Source organism: Balaenoptera physalus (assembly GCF_965194825.1).
Source record: "Balaenoptera physalus genome assembly, chromosome: 17".
Lineage (NCBI taxonomy): Eukaryota > Metazoa > Chordata > Mammalia > Artiodactyla > Balaenopteridae > Balaenoptera > Balaenoptera physalus.
The window spans coordinates 60,063,907-60,088,839 of record NC_138895.1 but is presented as its reverse complement, the minus strand read 5'-3'; the positions used below and the strand labels follow the sequence as shown (position 1 = coordinate 60,088,839).

The following is a 24,933-nucleotide window of genomic DNA, read 5'->3' as shown; positions in this document are numbered from 1 at the left end:
AATCAACGTAAACACTTTTATTTACCTACAATATTAGATCTCACACCTTGCAGTGGGATCTAGGAACCAAAAGTGCTTCCCAATTTAACTAATGATAATGCCAGTATAGGTATAAGCTTTCAAGAATGAAACTTATATGGAAGGTACATTTGGTGCTACTTGAAATGTAAGAAAAAATGGTAAATGGATACCACATTTTACATATATATATAAAATCATCCAGTAATCATCCAATAACCTGTATATTTTATGGTCAGCTTATTAGCCTTCTTAATTTTATCCACAAATTCATTTTGCCATGTAACATAACATGCTTGCTGGTATAACATCATGGGAGCCAAAATCCTTTCTACCACACTAGGACCCTAAGTACAGGCTTAGTCAGTAGACTAAGGATGTTCTATAGGAATTTTGAAGAGAATTCATAGAGATTCATGAAGAGAGGTTCAGTTTGGGTAAAGCTTTTTTTCTGACAGTAAAAAGTGTTAAATGTTAGTATCAGTTATTGAAAGATTATGTAATCCCTTCTGGGAACTTCTGAATTTAGGATTAGACACTTGTCTTCCAAGATGGCTTATTTTTTTTTAACATCTTTATTGGAGTATAATTGCTTTACAATGGTGTGTTAGTTTCTGCTTTATAACAGTGAATCAGCTATACATATACATAAGACAAATACCAAGATGGCTTTGAAAGCTGTTTTCCTAAAGATTGGAAATGGGTTGAGTGCCCTGTCAAACTTATTTATTTACCAGTTAGGCTTTTAGAAGTTAATCAAACTATGGTAATCAATAAAAAACTGATTTTTTTTCTTTTAAACTATAAATTCAGTGTTCTCTTAATACTCACATATCCCAGGTAGATACTTAAGAGGACATATAATGTAGTGGACAAAAATGATTTAGAATCCCATTTTTATATCTATTTGAATCTTTAACTTCCATAGATAGAAGAACATTTGAAATTGAGTAATAAAATTCTAGAAAATAGAGATTAATATTTCTACCTTTTAGTCTCCAAATACTTTTAAAAAAATCTTTTCCAGTTTTATTGAGAAATAATTTACATACATCATTGTTTAAGTTTAAGGTGTACGAAATGGTGGTTTGATTTACATACATTGTGAAATGATTACTACAACAGGTTTAGTTAACATCTGTCATCTCATATAGATACAAAAAAAGAAAGGAAAAAAATTTCTCCTTGTGATGAGAACTCTTAAGATCTACTCTGTTTTAACTTTTCTGTATATCATACAGCAGTGTTAACTATAGCCATCATGTCATACATTGCACCCCTAGTACATTATACTTATTTATCTTATAACTGGAAGTTTGTACCTTTTGACCACCTTCATGAATATATTTTTTAACATTTATGGTCATACTGCTCAAACTATGCTCTCTTAGAGGTTGTAGTTGTTCCACAAATCAGAGCATTTTTTCTAAGTTACGGACACACAAAGTGAGGTAATAAATATAAATTTGGAAATTTACTCCAATTACATGTTTCTGAAACTTTGATGAATTCTATTAATTTTATGCTAACAAATTACCTGATATATAATAAAGTAGCCAACATTAATGAAAAGATTAAGAAAAAAAGTCAATCTTGCTTTCTGTTAATAACAAAAGGGATTGAATGTTGAAGAGAAAGAAGGCAGGAAGAAGAAGATATGTTTGCCTAGCAACCTTGGGAGACACAACTACAACTAAGGCAAATATACCAGAGTTCCAGAGGTTAGAGAATACAGTTTTCTCTGCTTAATCAAGATAAGCTGAAACACTTGTTAAGAGAGTCTGATTTACATTTTCTGATATGGGCTATCATAAGTTGACATGAAGCTACATCATTCTTTGTGTTGGGAATGTGTACTGGTTTAGTAGTCATGTGAATAGATTTAGCTGCTCTGAGTTAATATATTTTTTCCAACATTTTTCTTGTGTAAAGTTATCACATTTTTTCTGTTTCCTGATCCACAAGAACGCTGAGAGATGGGAATCTGTTCTTCAATTTGTGTGTGTGTGTGTGTTTTAGACATATATGATTCTGGTTATAATTGCATGTCTTGCACAAATGTATTTGTTGCTAGGGAAAATGTCCCTAGTGCAAGAAATGACATTAATTATGTCAGTTGTTAATAGGCTTCCACAAAGAGAACTTGTAGTTTCTAGTTGCTTTGCCACCTGGATTCTGGTCCAGCCTCATCATTAACAGTCTTGAAATGACTATTTGATTGTAATATGCATATGTAATTTCCCTCATATTTCCTAATATTTGTGGAGGCACACATATAAATCTCACTACTGGAGAATCCTAGAGGGCTAATGAACATCAATAAATCAATGAGCAGTTTTTGGTTTTGAACTTATAAAATGTACATATTTTAAAAGGAGAAACTGCGTGCAGTAATGGTGTTACAAATTTAGGGGTGCTCAAAGATCTCAGGATGTAGTCTCTGAGGAAGACAAAGGTAATGTTACCTTAATGAATAGATTTGTCTCTCCTCCCACACCTGAGAGCGCTCATGATATCTGCCACTAATAATTTCGCTGTCAATCTTGTGAAAACTCAGGCGGTCTGAAAACATCTTTTCATCTTGTGCAATAGTTAGAGGGCTAGTCTGAATACCCAAATCATAAAAATAGTCATAAAGTATTAAATGCTCAGAAATGTATCCATTTAACTCTAGCTTATAAATTACAAAAGATTTCAATTCAACACAATAGTTATTTTACTGCTCTCCTTCCTTGAGCAATATGCTTAAGACATAATGCATTAGGTCTTAATGAGTTTATTTTTATAATCACTAAAAATGTTTTCCTCCTTTGGGCTAATTAGATAATTGATTATTTGTGAAAAATAGTGATTGTAAGATTTATATTTTTACCTAAACTAATTTTCTTGTTCTAATTTATGTATATCATCTCATAAAATATTATAGAAACACATCCTGCCCAAATTAAATTATTAATATTTGTCATTTCTAATCTAAATTGCCATTAACTTAGAATATATTACATGCAAATAAGTGTAATTGATCTTTATAAACACATTTCATTCCTTAATCATATAGGGCCATTCTAGTTTTAGCATAGTTTGCTCTTTTCTTTTAACCAAATTTATTTCATGATCATCTCAACTTTTCATGTCTTTGTGCTGTTGACTTAGAGATGGCTCAGCCTAAGTTTCTGAATTCGGAAAGCATTGTGCTTTTGTATTCCTAAAGTTTCTCTGGTTATATCTTGAGGCAATAACACTGCTCTTGGTCTCCTGGATTGTCTCATAGAAAAGCCAATATGTTTAGCTCTATATAGAAACTTTTCATTGTGAATTAATTATAAAACTGAAGGTACGTAAGTTTTTGACCCTCTATAGAACTCTTTACATGTGTTCTTTATATTCCTAGAGTATTTATGTGAGACCTATTGATCTTAAACATACAGAGACATACTTTCATGAGAACAGAAAAAAAAAATATATCCTTAATGGAATGCAAATGGACAACCTCACTTCCATGCTTAAAACTATTCACTAATGCCAGTTAACATTTGTTGAGAGCTTCCTATGTTCCTGGGACTATCTAAGTGTTATGCATGTATTGTTTTCTTTATGCATCACCATATTCCTATGAAGTTGGTTGGTATTTTTGCATCCATTTTAGGTGAGGGAACTGAGACATAGAAATCATCTCAGACTTTATAAAGATAAAAATTTAAATAAAAGCAAGAAACTAGTGAAACCAGGATGCACACAGAGGACAGAGGTTGTGTTCTTAATAACTGAATTTTCCCTCCATTACTCACAGAAGGAAACTACAACTTTCTACACTGGTTAAGATTATAAGACTGTTTACACAACCTGCATCCTGCCTCCCTTTGCAGCTTCATTTCTTGCTGCCTTTCCCAAAACACTACAGTATGTTTTACCAAAAAACACTCCCTCCTTTTTTCCATAAAACAAGGAAAAATAATTTAAAACATTATTCATTTAACATGCCAGGACAGCATATTCACCTTCCCCTTCATTATCATGAATTGGTAAAATGTATTATTTTTTGGTATTCACATAGGTTAGTTCCTGTGAAATAATTATTTAAACAGAAGACAACCTTCATATATTGTGATTGTTCAACTACACTGAAATCATCTTTTAAACCAACCCCCTCTCTTGCTCCACCAAGAATTTCTTCAGAGCGTGGTTTCTTATGTTGCTAATTGATCTTTGCATTTCCAGCATGCATGTAACACAATAAGAGTATACAATAGGTACTCAATAATTGCTTATGTAATGAATGAATGGTACCTACATGCCAGATTCTATTTATTTTATCATTTCACTTATCTTTATTCTGTAGGCTAAAATTTGATAAGTAGTATCTATTACTGAATATTCAGTTAGTTTCTCAGAGTAATGCTGAGTTAAATGTTAAGTAAGGTAAATGGAAGTAAAGTAAGTAAATAAAAGGATCAAGGTAAATGTGAGAGAAGCCTGTACCACATGTTCCTGAACTTACACTGCTGCTCATCAGTGACTACTGGAAGTCAGAATTGTTCCTTCTAAAAGAATTTAATCAACATACAATTACATGTAACATAATAGTATTTGACAAATTTTCTTTAGTAGATTAATTAATTAATCCAAGGTACATTATGGTGGAAAAAGTCTGCATGCTTATCACTGCTGATTTCTACAAGTCCAGAAACTAGTAGCCCAGCTCATATTGAATTCACCCGTTGATTATCACCAACTTCTACATTATTCTCAAACTGTTATAATGATAAATATGGAATGCCAAATGATAAATCTAGCATATTAAAAAACCCTTAAATATGGTACAAACATAGAAATAATGGTTATTTGTATCCATTATTTAGAGAAAAAATTTTAAATTGAAGACATGCGATATGTTTAAAATAACAAGATCTTCACTATCACTGAATACAACCTCTTGTTCAAAGACGTGGTTCAGTTCCTGTTCTTTTCTCACATGAATGCAAATCCAGTATTTTTGGTCTTCATTTTCAATAAATTTATGCATGGTTTGTCCTGTCAGATTCATGAAGGGGTTTTTCTTTTTACAAAACAATGTTACTGGGAGTCTTAGCAATAATTTAGCTTCTCCCTGTCTCCCTCTCTCATTGCATTAGAGACTCATTAAAATCATTATGGAATACTATATATATATATATTCAGAATGATCAGATATAAATGATATGATTAACACCATTTTCTCCTCCAGGTTGCCTTGTGGTCAGAATTGGAGAGAATAATTTTTGTTTATAAATAAATGTTGGAAATTGAAGAACAGAGGTTTTAATGTTTTTAGCCAGGGTAACTAACCACAGTAATTTGACAACAGGTTTAATTAACTCTGTGCAATTTTTGATATAGATTTGTCCCTGTATTCATTTCTGTTTGTTTTTGGCTACAACACCTAGTTAATTGATCCAATTCCCATTTAAAAAATTCACTCAGAGAGCATCTTTGATTGCCAAGGACATAATTTTACAAAATTTACACTCATAAGGATGAAAATGACTTAATATGCTGATTGGCTTGGTTAAGTAGGAGAGAATCCTTTGCAACACTTTTACAAATACCTTTTCTTTGTTGATTCCTATGAATAAGTTATTGCTATTGTTACTTATAAAGAAATGAAAAACAATTATTAAAGAAGACATTTTTAAACTATTTAATCACTCAGTTCTGTAAATTAAAAAATGACTTTAAAATATGAACTGTAGCATTTTCAGATATCTCTGCTTTATTTTCTTTAGTGCATGTAAAATAATTGAATGCAAAAAAATGAGAGAGATCATCAACATATGACTTCTCTTTCTTATCTATTACTTCATTACCTTGGTTTCTTCCCTGAGACAATCATATTAAACAGATTAGCATGTCCAACTCAATCTCTTCTAGAAAAATACAAAGCAGTATATTCTTGTACCCCCAAGTTCTCTGCTAATACTAATTCAGCTAACAGATAAGTGATTTTATTATTTACATTCCATTATAAAAATTTCAGAAATGCAGGAATATACAAGAAAACACATAAAAATCACCAATAATCTCATATCAAGAATCATAACCACTGCTAATATTTCACGTGTTTCCTTTTGGTTATTTTTCCCTGTGATTATTTGCATATAAGAATTTTTAACCTATGAAATTGTTATTGCATAGTTTATAGAGTTTTATATCACATTTTAAAGTTAAAACTCTTTCATAAGTATTTTGCTGTATCTGTATATATTATGGAAAAATCTCACTTAAAAATGAGTCTCTCAATATTCTATGGCATCACTGTGCCGTAGTTTTATTTATCCTCCCAGAGGAGGAAATCACCACTTCTGGATATTAATAGTTTTCTGTGTGTATGACCCTGAATGGAGTACTTGATAGAAAGAAAAGAGAAATGAATGTGTACTAAATTTGGCCTTCTCAGCAAGAATGACCACATAAATGACCTTAATGGTGAAGGATAATAAATGTACTGTTCAGGACTCCCAAGAAACTAAGATTGTACCAAAGGAAAGTGAAATCATACTGACAAGACATATATGCTTACATCATAACTTGTTTTTGATTAGTACTTCTTGTAAAGGGCTCTATGAAATCGGATGAATTTAATGTGTAAGACCCATTAGTGGGTGTTGAATGAGATGAAAGTAAATATAAGACAGTTTCTGTCTTTCTTGGATCTCAAAATCTGGTAGGGGAAGTGAGACATTTAACCCTTAAAATTTTAACAGTAGGTCACAACTTAATGGTAACTTATCTTTCCTAGTTCTATAAATTCAAGATTACAAAAAATCAAGAAATATGGGATTTGACATATATTTAGGGACCTAGCTAATTGCAGCACCAGGCATTGGAATTACAGTCCACATGACCCTATCTCCTTTAGGACTGCCTCAAATGCATTCCCATATGGCCAATTTACTCCTCCTCTTTACTGCCTTACTTTCTAATCTAATCATAACTCCATCATGTCACTGCTTTTATTTAATTTTCTGTCCTTTAATGTGACATCATTTTTAGCTACTCTGACCATTATGTTATTAGATAAACTATCTTCCATTTGCAGAGATAGTCATTTGTATTTATTAAGAAATAAAATAGGGATGCACTTTCTTTTATATACTATTCATTCATCTATACAACGAATGTTTATTGAGTGCTTGCTTAAGACTCTGTGCTTCAAGCTGCCCTTCTGGAACTTATATTCTCAGAGGGGGATAAACATTGAACAACTAATTACTTAATTATTCATTATTAGTTTATGTCAAATACAACAAAGGTGATGGAGAGGGTGGTGTTATGTATGATAGCATCTATCAGAGGGAAATAACATGGTCAAAGAGTGAAGGAATATATACGATATAGTCACACTTTAGAATTTAGTTTTTAATGTTTTTTAATAAATAAATATATAGTGTGAATAGTTATAATGAATATGTATATTCACACACATATATAATGATTTTGGAGTGGTGACTGCTTCCTCCCTCCATTCAAATATGTATTAGATTAGTTCAAAATGTGAACTACAGAGAAATAGACAATAAACATTGGCTCTTATTGAAGATAAAAAGTTTTTAATAATAATACATTCACATGTTTGAAAAAATGTTTTGGCAAAAACATCAAACAATTTTTATTCCTTTAAATGAATCATTTTAGAAATAATGCCATTTGCAGGAACGTAGATGGACTTAGAGATTATCATACTAAGTGAAGTAAGTCAGAAAGAGAAAGACAAATACCATATAATACCACTTACATGTGGAATCTAAAATATGACATAAATGAACTTATCTATGAAACAGAAACAGACTCACAGACATAGAGAACAGACTTGTGGTTGCCAAGGGGGAGGGAGGGTGGAAGAGGGACAGAGTGGCAGTTTGGGGTTTGCAGATCCAAATTATTATATATAGAATGTATAAACAACAAGGTTCCACTCTATAGCACAGAGAACTAAATTCAATATCCTGTGATAAACCATACTGGAGAAGGATATAAAAAAGTATATATATATATGTATATATATATATGTATAACTGAATCATTTTGCTGTACAGCAGAAATTAATACAACATTGTAAATCAACTATATTTCAATTAAAAATGCTAAACTAAATGAATCATTTTAGAAAAACCTTTTACTTTTGTATGCTTTTATTCTTTTATGTTGAAAAATAAGTTGTTGATGTAAAAATAATGGAAGGGTTTTGAATTATATCATAATCTCCCTTTCAGAAGAAGGTACCAGGTGATATGGACAAAATAGCAAATAATTTTTTTAGCCATTTTACTAAGAATGTTTTACAGATATAATTTCACTTTATTATCACAATAAATTATTATTCTTATTTTTATTTAGGGATTTTCTTTTTAGGAATTTTTATTTTTATTTCACAGAACACATTAAGGCTGTGAGTTAAAGAAGAATTTACATATAATCACACAGCTAATTAATGGTTGGTGCCATGAAAATTGAAATAGTTCTGTGGTGGAGTTCCAAAGCACATTGCTCTAACCATATACCGTTAGATCTTGTTCACAGAACATTCTTAATGTCTCAATGTAAAATCTAGTTTTAATGACACCAATATTCAGCTTTGGTAATTTAATATGCATGATTTAAGCATTCATCATTTGAAAGTTACTTATTTATTATCACTAAATATTCTTAGCTATTGGTTTGGATTCCTGTCCTGAACCACAAACTCCTAGCAGTGGGAATAAAATTGGAGACAGATATATGGTTGGTGATGTAGTATCCTTTCAGTGTGATCAAGGCTATTCTCTTCAGGTAAGTTTATTTTAAAATTTTAGCTTTGATTTTCATTACCCTTTCAGAATATTTTAACAGACTAATCGTTGATAATACACAAGTTATAAAACAATATTGATCTCAGGCTGCATAATTTAACATTAATTCAAAAGGTATTCAATTTGTCAGTGAGATATTCGTGAGAGAAATTGCTGGAATGAATAAATTTGTTCTGTTTGCAAATAACCAAAAATGATTTTTGAATCAAAATAAATCTTCACTTTTCTCTCTGTTCACATTGGATGTGACCACTGAACTGGATTTTCAGAATTTGAAATAAAAATGAAAGTGATACTTAAAGCATTAAATGAAACTTCCATGATAATAAATTCCCCAAATCAGTAAAAATCGACTACAAATAAGTTTTGCTAAAACTGTTTATTTGCAATGTATATTCTGACTTTACGTATTTATATTAATACTCTTTTGTTGGTGTTTTAGAAGGTCTCAGTATATGACCTCATAAAAATCTCCCTAAAGCATAGACCTATTAAGAAATTAAGAAAAAAAATTGAGACAAATTATTTCACATGTTAAGTAAATAAATTCTTTAGAGGAAGGAAAAGTAAAAATGAATAATTTATAGTCTTTAAACTTGTATCCCAAATTATTAGTCTCAGAAGTGAAATCAAATTTTTCTGGACTTTAAAATTTAATATACCTCAGTTGACTTTTCAAATTTTTATGAAAGAATTTTATAATCATTTTTTAATCTATCTCATCTTGAATATTATTGCAATTTATTATAAACCACTATGTATATGGCCATTTCCTTTGTATAATTATTGCAGTACCTTAGTAGAAAATGTTTTGGCAGAACAATGTTAAAACCACAGTTTTAATGTGATATAGAGTCTTAATTTTTCTACCAAAAGCTTGTTATTTTTTACATTTTATCAAAAGTGTATATAATTAACTTTCTTGTTTTAAGTCATACTAATTTCCAGTAATGTTAAAAAATATTAAAATGCAATATATTATTAAGTTTGTGTTCATAATTATCATTCACTATCCTATGTTATATTTACACTTTTAAAACTGTGTGCTGAACTGCATTGTCTTGTTTATATAGGGTCATTCTCATATTACATGCATGCCTGGGCCTGTGAGAAGATGGAATTACCCAATCCCAATTTGTTTGGGTAAGTTAAAGAACTATAAATCATTTATTAACTGTATCAAATTTTAAAGGTACACCTTATATATGTTGTTGTTCAAACATATAGTTTACCTTTTGTCAGGTTTTATGGAAATTATATTTTGAGATAAATGCTTCACATTTTTTTTTAATTTTAAATTTTTACATTTTTTTTGCCCCAAACTTTAATATCAATGGATGACTTAAAAATACAAATTGAGGAAAGGTATTAGGTTTTTTGATTCCCAGAGAGTTTTCTCAATATGATGTAGTAGAAGTACTCATAGATCAGGAAAATAAGTAAGTATACTATTGCTTACTATTGAGCCAAAATAGATAAGGAAGCTGGAGTTTACCAAAGGGAGCATGACACCCCATGAGATGTCTTCATTGGTAACAGGCAATTGAGATATGGGATGTATCAAAAGAACACTTGGGGCTTTGAAAGTATGGGCCCAAATTTTTGTCCTAATTTAATGCAGCTTCCAGTTATTTCTATCCACCTTATTTTTTTTTCTCTTTTTCATTTCTAGTGTCTGTATGCAACCATTAATATACTAGGCTCTATAGAGTAGGAAAAAAAAAGTTTGAGGTATGATCTCCATAATTAAAACATTTGTTTACCATTTAGAGTTGTAGAAATAAAAGAAATGAAATAAGAATAATTTAGTGTCAAATAATACCATTGACTATGTTTTAGAATTTAAGAAAGATGAGATTGATGTTGACTGAAGTCATTGGGAAATGTATTCAGTCCATAAAATTTACAAAGAGTTTTGGATGATAGGTGAAATTAAGATAAATGAATGAAGAAGACTACCCTTTCTGAGTAAGAAAAAGGGCAAAAACAAAAGAATTGGTGTGACTGGTATACCCTACCAATGTACAGCGAACAAACCTGTATTATATTAGTTTGCTTGGGGTGCCATAACGGAATACTACAGACTGGATGGCTTCAACAACAGGAATTTATTTTGTCACAGTTCTAGAAGCTAGAAGTTCAAGATCAAGGTGCTGGCAGGGTTGTTTTCTTCCGAGAGCTTCTTTCCTTGGCTTGTAGAAGACTATCTTCTCCCTGCATCTTCACATAGTCTTTTCTCTGTGAAGGAGCTCCCCTATCTCTTTCTCTTCTTATAAGGACACCAGTACTATTAGATTAGAGCTCCACCCTTATGACTTCATTTAACCTTAATTACCTCCTTAAAGAAGGTATCTCATCTCCAAATACAGTCACATTTGGGAGTTAGGGCTTTGACATATGAATATTGGGGGAGACACAATTCAGTCCATAATGCCTATGTACCATGTGTGCAATTTTTGTTGGAGAGTACTGGAAAATAATGTTTAAGAGTAAGGATGTGTTTAATTGGCAAAAGATATTAAAAGCATTCAGACTTTAGATTGGATGACATTTTTTGAATGATATATTTCTTCAGATATTATAATTTATGCATATAATGCCAGTTATAAAATTGTATATATACATATAATGCCTATTGTAAAAATTTATATATACGGATAATGCCATTTATGTGTGTGTGTGTGTTATGTATGTGGGGTCTGTATGTGTGTGTATATCCAATTAAGTATAAAAATTGAGAATATAAAAGAGTACAAAGAACAAAATAATTACTATATATATTCTGCTGATATGAGAGCAGAGAGTTTTGGTCTTTTGTTCATTACTGTATCCCCAGTGGCAAGAACAGTTATTATCTTAAGTAGGCATCCAATAAATATTGTTTAATGAACAAATTAAAGTTTTGGGATTCTACAGTATGTATATTTTTTATAATGTTTTCCTTCTTGACATTCACTTAGAAGAATTTCCCATTACCATAACATGTTTTCAAAAATTTGATTTTTAAATTGGCTTTATGGCACATAGCATAGTCTAATTTGTATAGTTTTTCTCTTTTGTTAGCTTAGTTTTTTGTCTTTTTGATATACATTTATACACATTTTGTACACATTTACACACATTTCTTTATTTATAAGTGTTTTTCATGTGCCTTCCTAACTGTGTCGTTGCATATAACTACTTAAAAGCTTTAATATTGCCAAATTGCTTTCAGAAGGTTGTATCAATTTAAATACCACTCAATTATGATATGACAATTTCCATCTTGCTATATTACTAGCACCAATTATTACTGTTAACAAATTGCTCAGTTTTTAGGTAAAATACTGCATTTTGATTAAGTCTGTATTCCATTGTATATTGTTAACAAGGGAAGTACTAGATGGAAGTGATATTTTAATAAAATTAAACTGGAAACTTTAATTTTATTATATAGGATAAATTTGTATGAAACTGTATTAAATACTTATATTTTGATGTCCAGTATATCTTCATTTGATTTTCAGCTAAGGTACAATAGCTGTGTATGGCAAATGTATTATTCTTTTTGCTCATCTGTTGAATGGGATAGTAATGTCCACCTCATAGGCCCATTGTGAGAATTAAATGAGAGAATGCATAAAAGTATTTAGCACTGAACCTGAAATACACAGGGCATTCATAGCAGTAGTTATTATAGTGAAAAATATGCAATAACTTAAGGGTCCAATAATGGAGAAAAAGGAAGTGAACATTATAATGGAATATTTAATAACTCAAAGTTTACAATATATAGTCAAATATAACAAGGCTTAAAGTGATTCACAGTATGATCCTATTTTCACTATATACATAAACATATAAACATATATACGTGCATATGTATTTTTCTGCAGAGAAATAAAAGAATATAAAGGTAGACAGGTTATCTATGGGTAGTGGAATTCCAGAGCACTGTTATTTCTTTTGTATTCATTTTTTTGTTTGTTTATAAATTTTGGACAGTAAACTTATACTATATTTGATAGACAAAGTGTCTAAATTGACATCGCCATATCATAAGGAAAAACTGAAGGCAGGAGGCTGATTCAGAGAATGTCTTAAAACTTTAGTCATCAGGTATCAAGGTTACAGTCTCATGAACTGGAAAATAAACAGTCTGCCAGATATTTTGATGGAAGGAAAGAAAAGTCACTTGAGATTTTTACATAATAGAGACAAATCTGAAGGAAGAATCAAAGATGATTTTATCTCAGAGGACTATGCTATGGTTGTGTCCTTAAGAAAAACAGTATAATGGGCCTCAAAAGAGTCGACTGTGAAACTTCTGGTGAAACACAGCATTTTCTTTCAAGGCCTAGGGGTGCATGAAATTGCAGAGTCTCTGAGAAAATAGACATGAGTACAGAGCTGAAGGCAGATGCACTTTTTGGATTTTTCTTCTCGTCCTTTATGGTTTGTTATTCTTTTTCTTTCTCTTTCATTATCTGTTTACTTTGTATTCTTTCCTTCTTTCTTCTCTGATTTTGGGATTTACACTCTAGAAAGGTGGGCAATGCAGAGGCCAGGATTTTCAGCTCATTTCTAAAGAGATGGAAAACAGCAGAATTAGAGGGACAGTGAGCAGCTCAAACACTTGAGATAGTGAAGGCAAGAAAGCAAAAGAGTCCTTGTGTTCTTTCACTCAAAATTCAGAACAAAGTAAAACAAACCTACAATTGCATTCTTGCCAGAAACTTAAAAGTACTTTTCATTGGCCAAAATATTTTCTCTACCACTCCCTAATTATCAGATTGTGTAATGAACATATGTGGGCAGTCAAATTTCAGGAAAATGAATTGGTGAACATTAGTGGTTTATATATGTTGAAAATTGCTCTGGTTTAAAGATGGATGAACTGAGACTTGAGAAGGATGGAAAAATATAAAGGTGTATCTTTAGATCTCAATGGTAATTACAACTTCAAAAGAAAGGTTTATATGCACATTAACTACAAGGTTATATATATCCCCTTAGTAAAATCTGCTTTATACATAATTTATTCAGTTCACATAGTTAAAGATACCTGTCAAACTGGCTATTGATATCACATAGAACATTGATAAATTGTTCTACTGAATTTGCCTTTATGATATATAACCTGAAGTTTGATTATCTATCTGTTGCTATTCATAACAATAAATAAATGAATGAAATTGTAGGTAAGTGTATGGGTAACTTTCAAACTTGATGTGCAGTCATGAAATTTGATTCTTCAACCCTCAATTGAGATGTGTATTTTAGTACTTCTATGATAAAATGATAAAAATGTATACTTAGAGGAAAGAATTAGCTTCTAAAATGCGATTGTTCTATTAATACATGTTAAATAGTTCTATCTAATCATGGAAAAGTTAAAACTTGGGTAATTATTTGTTCTTATAATTTATGGTTAGCTTATCAATTGTAAATCACTATAGTAGGGATTCTACAAAAAGCATAAATTTATGCCTAAATTCTCAAACATGGGTGCATCTTTTTACTTGTTTTATACTTCCCTATTTTTTGTCCAGATTATTTTAGGGTGAAGTGAGACAATATCTGATGGTGTGTGAATCCCTTGCATATTACCGATAGAAACCAATATTTTTCTTAAAAATCTTCAGCCTCCTCACAAAAAGAGGAAAATGAATTCATTTATTGTGAAAATTAATCCCTCATCAATATAGTATGTTGCTGGCTTGATTTTACTATAAATTATATTATCTTTTGAATGAATCACAACATTTCTAGAAGTACTTCAGGATGAGAAAATGTACTGCTTGCTATGGAAAAGGATATGTGCTCCTTGTTTGATTGTATTCATTGCACATGAGCTACTCCTTTCTGTACAATAATTGATTTAGCTTGTATTTACTGCTGAGGAAAGAAATATGTTACCCTTTTATGCTATTTTACAAAATGCCTTGTCAATTGATTATATTTGATTACTAGTACGTGGTGAATGAGAGTTGACAATATTCAAATTTATATCAGTTTTAACTCAGACACTTGATTCAGACTTGAAATAATTTCAGTCTGTTTTTAATACAGTAAAGTACTTTGGCTTAAGTGGGACCTCTATTCTCTTGCAGCTCAGTGTGGTGGTGCTATGTCAGATTTCAGTGGTGTGATCCTCAGCCCTGGGTTTCCTGGAAACTACCCCAGCAGTTTAGATTGCACGTGGACAATCAAGCTGCCCATAGGTTTTGGTATGTATATTAAAAACACGTGAAAGAGTATTTTTATATCATTAATGCATTCTTAAAAAGAAATAACAAAGTCTAATAAGAACTTATGAAATATTCACAAATTATAGTTTATTTTTGGATTATATACATTTCACTTGGAGTACTTGGATAATTGAAAGAATATGGGCATTTTAAAATTTCATAGATAGATGATGAATAGATAAACTTTATGATACTTTCCAATCAATATGTACAGATATAGCCTGAGTTAGATGTGTGTGGCAATGATTAAGTTCAACATGATTTTCATGTATAATTGTTTCTGTAACTCTTTTCTACTTGTTGAAACCAAGGAGTACATAGATAAATTATTTTCTGGTAATCTATTGAATCCAGTTGCTATTGTAAATAAATAAGATTTACATTTGAAAATTATTAGTACAATATTTCTACTGTTAGATTTAAATACCCGTGTAGATGTAATACCTTTCTAATTCTAATATTACAATTGCCAGTGTTTGGATATATTGCATTATATATATATTACATTTAATAAATTCTTTTCCCTCTTGTGTCACTAACGTATTCTTTTGCAGCTTCTTTATATCCCATTAGTCTGTAAATGCATAAATAGAAGTGTTAGATTGAGGATAGACTTATTCATTAAATCACAGAAGAGTAAGATGAGTAGATAACTCCTTGAAGTACAAACCTGGTGGATTTAGAGCAATTAAGATATTCTGTACTATCTCACTTATTGAGGACTAAATTTAGGTACCTCATTTACCCAAAAGCATCTATAGCCTCAGAATGAAAATTCATGTTGAAATGTTTTACATAAATTCACAGAAACTCATAGTTTTGACAATTCTGTACTGAGCATGTACACATTATACTCCAGGTATTGTGCTAGGTGCTAGGGATAAAATGCATAGTAAAACAGACTTTGTACCTTTTCCCAGTTCAGTTACAGTCACAACGAGGAGACAAATAGTCAAATATGTTATTGCAGTGAAGTATAATAAAGAGAACAGGATTGTACACAGGCATCCAGCCTAGTCCAGGAAATGCAAAAAAGGTTTGTCAGAGGAAATGATGTGTGAACTGTGGCTTTAAATATAAGTAAGAGTAAGCCCCAAAAAGAGGGTCAGCTTGTGAGGAACAGGAAAGAAATTCTAGGTAAACAGACTGACACATGGAAAAATGCAGATAAGAAAGCTAAAGAAATTCAACAAACTTGAACACTATATGACTGGCCTGAGGTTTTGGGAGAACAGTAGGCCACTGAGAGAAGAATGCTGGGGGGCTTTCTAATGAGAATTATTCTGGCTACAACATGGGAATACCCTTAATTTGAAGTTGTAGTCAAATTCTATGCCCTTTGATTGAAAGAGAATAAATGAATAATAGATTTGAAACAGTATGGTTATCCTTGTGTCTTTTACTAGCCACTTAAGAGGGCTCATCCCATGTTGCTTATGGAGCTAAGTGAATTATTTTAAAATAAATTATTGCGTGTATTTGCAATAGTGTCATTATATCACCTTCAACTTAGCTCTTGCTAATGCTTCATTGATTTTAAAAACCAAGTTTATTAAAAATTAAAAAGAATATACATCTGTCTTTCTCTATTTTAGAAATGAAAACATGAGACCATTTCTGATTTGGTTACATTTAAATAATCCCACTGTTTTCTTTGTGTTTTGGTTAAATAAAATATTGCTTCTAATGTATTTGAACAGATAATTTATAAATGTTTAAAAGAAAATTGAATACACATCAACAGTTAAAGAAGTATTTTCTCTTGCCTGTGAAACAATTATGGACAACATAATTTGTGAAAAGGGGCTCAGGAAAATTTTAGAAAAATATGCACTTCTTGTAGCCTCACATATTAAGATAGTGCGTTCAAAGTTTTAAGAAGATTGTCTGATTGTCCAGGAATGTGTTTAATATTTTAAAGCATATTTTCAGTAATTCCCAAATTTATTTGTTCATGGAACTCTTTTTCAATGTAACAGCGAATTTCCATGTAACTCTTTTTCCAGGAACAAAATGTGACTTCACTTGAGAACCTCACTAGTTATTAAGGGCAAGAGCTCAGGAGCCAGAATGTCTGAGTTTGAATTTCACCTCTTTTAGGATATTGTGTAAACTTAGCATATTATTTAGCTTCCCTGTGCCTCAGTTTCCTCATTCGCATAACTATGAGCATTAAATAAGTTAGCATGTATAAAAACTTAAAACAGTGCCTAGCAAAAAGAGAACCCAATAAATGTCAAATTTTATTACTAACAATTTGCAGAATGGTAGTTGTGGAAAAAAAACATCAAATTCAGTAAAAATCAAATATTAATTGAATTAAGGAAACATACCTCAATAAGGGTTTTATTTTATTTTTTCCATCCCAGAGATATTTAACTATCTCATATTCTAGTTATGTTTATAAAGATATTAAGACTATTTTGTAATATGATAGCAATAACCCCTAGATTTTATTGGGAATATTACATAAAATTTGGCTTTATCTTCTGATGAGAAAATACTAAAAGAGCACACTAAAAATTACATGCTTCAAAATGATATTTTGGAGTAGTTAATTTATCCCCTCTATATGACTAATTTCTAACACAGTTGTGAAATCTGATTATGTTAATATATAAAACTTTGCAATCATATTTTGGCTTCAAATTGGCCTTTTACAAAATACAAATTATTGAGTGGCTTTTCATCTTTAAAAATTGGTTGATACAGTTTTAAATGGTATTAAAGAGCAAGAAAGCCACTTTCTTGATTAGTTTTGCTATGGTGACAATGTAGTAAAATGAGATTTTCCCATGTGACAAATAGTGGGCATTTGAGAACAGTATTCTGTTACTTTCAACTATAGCACAGCTAATTGTCCTGGGCAGACAGCAAACCCATGGCCCAGATCTTGAGAGTATGCCTCTCAACTTAAATGGAAACATATCTTAAGCACATTAATGCGAGCATGTGTTTGTGTATATGCGTGCATTTAATTTGGTAAAAAAATAAAGTAGCATTATGTTTGTTTTTCTTCCTTAGGTGTGCATCTGCAGTTTGTAAATTTTTCAACAGAAACCATACATGATTATTTGGAAGTAAGAAGTGGATCTGCAGAAACTAGTACTGTTATTGGCCGACTTAGTGGTCCTCAAATATCATCTTCCCTATTTAGCACGACCCATGAAACCAGCTTGTATTTTCACAGTGACTATTCACAAAACAAACAAGGGTTCCATATTGTATACCAAGGTGAGAGGAATAATAAAAATATGAAAGCTTTTTAGCCTCCAAACAGCTATTAACGATCTAACTCTAAGCATCTTCTATATTGTGTTTTAGAAAAAAAAAAGGAACCTAAATCAAAGCAAGCTTCAGTTAGGAAGAGTTTTAAATAATGCTATTTTCAGTCAACTATATAGGGGGAAATGATGTCTTTCTGAGGCCTTACAAATTCTAACCATGAAAACAGGATTGAATTAATTTTAATACACAATCAAATTAAGCAAGTCAAGGCAAGGCAGTCAAGCAAGGCATTGTGGATAAGCAAGATTTATCTCTGCTTTTATACCAGAATGAGTATATTGAAAAGATATTTTGTGGTACTCATCTACTATATGTAAAGTTATTTTCTTTTACTTCATAATATAAGAATAACATAACCTTCCTTGATACCATTCTATTGCTATGAGAATATGAAATAAATAATTTGACAATCATATTAGGCCTATTTCTAGTTTCCTCATTCGCATAACTATGAGCATTAAATAAGTTAGCATGTATAAAAACTTAAAACAGTGCCTAGCAAAAAGAAAACCCAATAAATGTCAAATTTTATTACTAACAATTTGCAGAATGGTAGTTGTGGAAAAAAAACATCAAATTCAGTAAAAATCAAATATTTGATTTTAGAAACTATTTCTAAAAAATAGAAATAGAAACTATTTCTAGTATAAAACTGCTGCATGACCTTGAGCATGATTTTCATCCCTTTGGAATATACAGCTGGGAGACCTAGGCTTAAATGCTGATTCTCTATGTTCAGTCTTAAGTGGCCTAGGGCACAAGTCCATTTCTTCATTTTCATAATGGCATTAGTAATAGTACCTCTCAGATAAGTTGTTTTGAACTTTATATGATAAAATGAATGTAAAATATTTATCATTAGTAAATATTTAGTGCAGTTTAGCTATTTTTTTTAGCTATTTTTACTATACTATTTCAGATCTTAAAAGTCTAAGATTTAAAATTAAATATTTAAAGTTATGATGATATTTTACACAAACGATGCAGTTCCAATGACTGTAATATTTAATCAAAAATAACTTAAACTTTGATTACGTATCTGCCCTAATTATTAAGGATTTAATGAGTATGTGATATTTTTGTTGTTTTTTTAACTTAATTTAATTTTTATTGAGGTATAGTTGATTTACGAGTATGTGATACTTTTGGATGTGAGCTCCACCAGAGCAGTCATCTTTGTGTTGTTCATTGATGTATCTCAAGTGCCTAGAAGAGTAAGAGCACAGTAAATATTTGCTGAATAAAAGTATATACCCAAAAGGAAATTTAAGAGTAGTTAAAATAGACATTGTAACATCCAACTACATGGGTCTAAAATGATTACAGTTTGTATTATGCTTGCATAATTTAAGAGCACCATATCACACATCATCCTTTACATAAAATAGGAATCATTTTTGTAACCTCTTGGTACAAAATTAACCGTGTTCCCAAGGAAACTAATTATTTCAAAAATAGTTGGGGAACTGAGTTTCTTTTTTGCTGCTGGAGGACTCAGAGCTATCTATGTGGTCCTTCTCTAGCAAGTGCACAGGGCCTGATGAACCTGACTTCATCTTCTTTTCTATGCCCTCAAATTCCCTCAGCCTCTCAGAGCAATATTCTTATTTGAATGAGGTAAAACTAGAATTTGAACTTTATTAACTACATTTTTCAGTCAATGTGTCCTTGAAAAAAGATTCATTATTTCCATAATAAAATCCTAAAAGATATAGCATTTGTTACTGTTACTGATATAATACTGTATTATTATTGACATGTGCCACAATGTATTACAATGATCACTAGATATTATTTGTGAATTACACTGAATTTTATGTTATTTTTTTCACTAGTTCTTTTTTTTTTTTTTTTTTTTTTTTTTTTTATTTTATTTATGGCTGTGTTGGGTCTTCGTTTCTGTGCGAGGGCTTTCTCCAGTTGCGGCAAGCGGGGGGCCACTCCTCATCGCGGTGCGCGGGCCTCTCGCCATCACGGCCTCTCTTGCTGCGGAGCACAGGCTCCAGACGCGCAGGCTCAGCAATTGTGGCTCACGGGCCCAGCCGCTCCGCGGCATGTGGGATCCTCCCAGACCAGGGCTCAAACCCGTGTCTCCTGCACTGGCAGGCGGACTCTCAACCACTGCGCCACCAGGGAAGCCCACTAGTTCTTTATTCTATTTATTTTTTTAATAGATCTTTATTGGAGTATAATTGCTTCACAATACTGTGTTAGTTTCTGTTGCACAACAAAGCGAATCAGCCATATGCATAGACATCTTCATATCCCCTCCCTCTTGAGGTTCCCTCCCATCTTCCCTATCCCACCCCTCTAGGTCATAGCAAAGCACCGAGCTGATCTCCCTGTGCTATGCTGCTGCTCCCCACCAACCAACTATTTTACATTCAGTAGTGTATATATGTGGATGCTACTCTCACTTCACCCCAGCTTCCCCCTCCCACACCATGTCCTCAAGTCCATTCTCTATGTCTACCTCTTTATTCCTGCCCTGCAGCTAGGTTCATCAGTACCATTTTTTTTTTTTTTTAGATTCCATATATATGCGTTAGCATACAGTATTTGTTTTTCTCTTCCTGACTTACTTCACTCTGTATGACAGTCTCTAGATCCATCTACTTCACTACAAATAGCTCAATTTCATTCCTTTTTATGGCTGAGTAATAGTCCATTGTATATATGTGCCACATCTTCTTTATCCATTCATCTGTCGATGGACACTTAGGTTGCTTCCATGTCCTGGCTATTGTAAATAGAGCTGCAATGAACATTGTGGTACATGACTCTTTTTGAATTATGGTTTTCTCAGGGTATAGGCCCAGTAGTGGGATTGCTGGGTCATATGGTAGTTCTAATTTTCGTTTTTTAAGGAACCTCCATACTGTTTTCCATAGTGGTTGTATCAATTTAAATTCCCACCAACAGTGCAGGAGGGTTCCCTTTTCTCCACACCCTTTCCAGCATTTATTGTTTCTAGATTTTTTGATGGTGGCCATTCTGACTGGCATGAGGTGATGATACCTCATTGTAGTTTTGATTTGCATTTCTCTAGTAATTAGTGATGTTGAGCATTTTTTCATTTACCTCTTGGCCATCTGTATGTCTCCCTTGGTGAAATGTCTATTTGGGTCTTCCACCCATTTTTTCAGTGGATTGTTTGTTTTTTTCATATGGAGCTCCATGAGCTATTTGTATATTTTGGAGAATAATCCTTTGTTGTTTTATTTGCAAATATTTTCTCCCATTCTGAGGGTTGTCTTTTTGTCTTGTTTATGGTTTCCTTTGCTGTGCAAAAGCTTTTAAGTTTAATTAAGTCCCATTTGTTTATTTTTGTTTTTATTTCCATTACTCTAGGAGGTGGGTAAAAAAGATCTTGCTTTGTTTTATGTCAAAGACTGTTTTTCCTGTGTTTTCCTCTAAGAGTTTTATAGTGTCTGGTCTTACATTTAAGTCTTTAATCCATTTGTAGTTTATTTTTCTGTATGGTGTTAGGTAGTGTTCTAATTTCATTCTTTTACATGTTGCTGTCCTGTTTTCCCAGCACCACTTACTGAAGAGGCTGTCTTTTCTCCATTGTATGTTCTTGCCTCCTTTGTCGTAAATTAGGTGATCATATGTATGTACATTTATCTCTGGGCATTCTATCCTGTACCATTGATCTATATTTCTGTTTTTGTGCCAGTACCATACTGTCTTGATTTCTGTAGCTTTGTGGTGTATTTTGAAGTTGGGGAGCCTGATTCCTCAAGCTCTGTTTTTCTTTCTCAAGATTGCTTTGGCTATTTGGGGTCTTTTGTGTTTCTATATGAATTGTAAAATTTTTTGTTCTAATTCTGTGAAGAGTGCCATTGGTAGCTTGATAGGGATTGCATTGAATCTGTAGATTGCTTTGGCTAGTATAGTCATTTTCACAATATTGATTCTTGCAATCCAAGAACATGATATATTTCTCCATCTGTTTATGTCATATTTGATTTCTTTCATCAGTGTTTTATAGTTTTCTGAGTACAAGTCTTTTGCCTCCTTAGGCAGGTTTATTCCAAGGTATTGTATTCTTTTTGTTGCAATGGTAAATGGAAGTGTTTCCTTAATTTCTCTTTCTGATTTTTCGTTATTGGTGTATAGGAATGCCAGAGATTTGTGTGCATTAATTTTGTATACTGCAACCTTACCAAATTCACTGATTAGTTCTAGTAGTTTTCTGGTGGCATCTTCAGGATTTTCTATGTACAGTATCATGTCATCAGCAAACAGTGACTGTTTTACCTGTTCTTTTCCAATTTATATTCCTTTTATTTCTTTTTCTTCTCTGATTGCTGTGGCTAGGTCTTCCAAAATTATGTTGAATAAGAGTGGTGAGAGTGGACATCCTTGTCTTGTTCCTGATCTTAGTGGAAATGCTTTCAGTTTTTCACCATTGAGTATGATGTTTCCTGTGGGTTTGTCATATATGGCCTTTATTATGTTGAGGTAGGTTCCCTCTATGCCCATTTTCTAGAGTGTTTTTATCACAAATCGGTGTTGAATTTTTTCAGAAGCCTTTTCTGCATCTATTGAGATAATCATTTAGTTGTTATTCCTTAATTTGTTAATGTGGTGTATCACATTGATTAATTTGCATATACAGAAGAATCATTGCATCCTTGGGATAAATCCCACTTGATCGTGGTGTATGATCCTTTTAATGTGTTGTTGGATTCTGTTTGCTAGTATTTTGTTCAGGATTTTTGCATCTGTCTTCATCAGTGATATTGGTCTATAATTTTCTTTTTTTGTGATATCTTTTTCTGGTTTTGGTATCAGTGGAATGGTGGCTTCTAATTGATTTGTGTCTTCTCCCTTTTTTTCTTGTTGAGTCTGGCTAAGGGTTTATCAATTTTGTTTATCTTCTCAAAGAACCAGCTTTTAGTTTTATTGATCTTTGCTATTGCTTTCTTCGTTTCTATTTAATTTATTTCTTCTCTGATCTTTATGATTTCTTTCCTCTACTGACTTTGGGTTTTCTTTGTTCTTCTGCCTCTAGTTGTTTTAAATAAGGGTAGATTGTTTATTTGATATTTTTCTTGTTTCTTGAGGTGAGATTGAATTGCTATAAACTTCCCTCTTAGAACTGCTTTGCTGATTCCCATAGGTTTTGGGTCGTCATGTTCTCATTGTGATTTGTTTCCATGTATTTTTTAATTTCTTCTTTGATTTTTCAGTGATCTTTTGGTTATTTAGTAGCTCACTGTTTAGCCTCCATGTATTTGTGTTTTTTACCATCTTTTTTTCCTGTAATTGATTTCCAATCTCATAGCGTTTTGGTCAGAAAAGATGCTTAATACGATTTCAAGTTTCTTAAATTTTCTGAGGCTTGATTTGTGACCCAAGATGTGATCCATCCTGGAGAATGTTTCATGTGCACTTGAGAAGAAAGTGTATTCTATTGTTTTTGGTTGGAATGTCCTATAAATATCAATTAAGTCCATCTTGTTTAATGTGTCATTTAAAGCTTATGTTTCCTCATTTATTTTGTCTTTGGATGATCTGTCCATTGGTGTAAGTGGAGTTTGCAAGTCCCCTGCTATTATTGTGTTACCGTCGATTTCTCCTTTCATGGTTGTTAACATTTGCCTTATGTATTGAAGTCTCCTATTTTGGGTGCATAAACATTTATAATTGTTATATCTTCTTCTTGGATTGATCCTTTGATCATTATGTAGTGTCCCTCCTTATCTCTTGTAACAACCTTTATTTTAAAGTCTATTTTATCTGATACAAATATTGCTGCTCCACCTTTATTTTGATTTCCATTTGCAAGGAATATCTTTTTCCATCACCTCGCTTTCAGTCTGTATGTGTCCCTAGGTCTGAAGTGGGTCTCTTGTAGACAGCATATATATGGGTCTTGTTTTCATATCCATTCAGCCAGTCTGTGTCTTTTGGTTGGGGCATTTAATCCATTTACATTCAAAGTTATTATCAATATGTATGTTCCTATTACCATTTTCTTAATGCTTTGGGTTTGTTTTTGTGGGTCTTTTTCTTCTCTTGTGTTTCCTGCCTAGAGAAGTTTCTTTAGCATTTGTTGTAAAGCTGGTTTGGTGGTGCTGAATTCTCTTAGCTTTTGCTTGTCTGAAAAGCTTTTGACTTCTCCATCGAATCTGAATGAGATCCTTGCTGGGTAGAGTAATCTTGGTTGTAGGTTTTTCTCTTTCATCACTTTATATCCTTCCACTCCCTTCTGGCCTGCAGAGTTTCCGCTGAAAACTCAGCTGATAACCTTATGGGGATTCCTTTGTATGTTATTTTTTGTTTTTCCCTTGCTGCTTTTAATATTTTTTCTTTGAATTTAATTTTTGTTAGTTTGATTAATATGTGTCGTGGTATGTTTTTCCTAGGGTTTATCCTGTATGGGACTCTCTGTGCTTCCTGGACTTGGGTGACTATTTCCTTTCCCATGTTAGGAACGTTTTTGACTATAATCTCTTCAAATATTTCCTCAGACCCTTTATTTTTCTCTTCTTCTTGTGAGACCCCTATAATTCGAATATTGGCACATTTAGTGTTGTCCCAGAAGTCTCTGAGATTGTCTT

At 32.0% G+C, this 24,933-nt stretch overlaps 1 protein-coding gene across 2 annotated transcripts in view; it reads left to right on the top strand.

The window, feature by feature from the left end:
* The window catches only part of CSMD3 (CUB and Sushi multiple domains 3), a 1,197,521-nt gene that overhangs the window by 1,044,350 nt on the left and 128,238 nt on the right, over positions 1-24,933 (top strand). For both annotated transcript variants that reach the window (XM_082433293.1, XM_082433292.1), the window contains 4 exons: positions 8,705-8,823; positions 9,917-9,986; positions 14,936-15,052; positions 18,098-18,307. In XM_082433293.1, the coding sequence (XP_082289419.1) occupies positions 8,705-8,823; positions 9,917-9,986; positions 14,936-15,052; positions 18,098-18,307 (516 nt within the window). The remainder of the gene's footprint in view (positions 1-8,704; positions 8,824-9,916; positions 9,987-14,935; positions 15,053-18,097; positions 18,308-24,933) is intronic.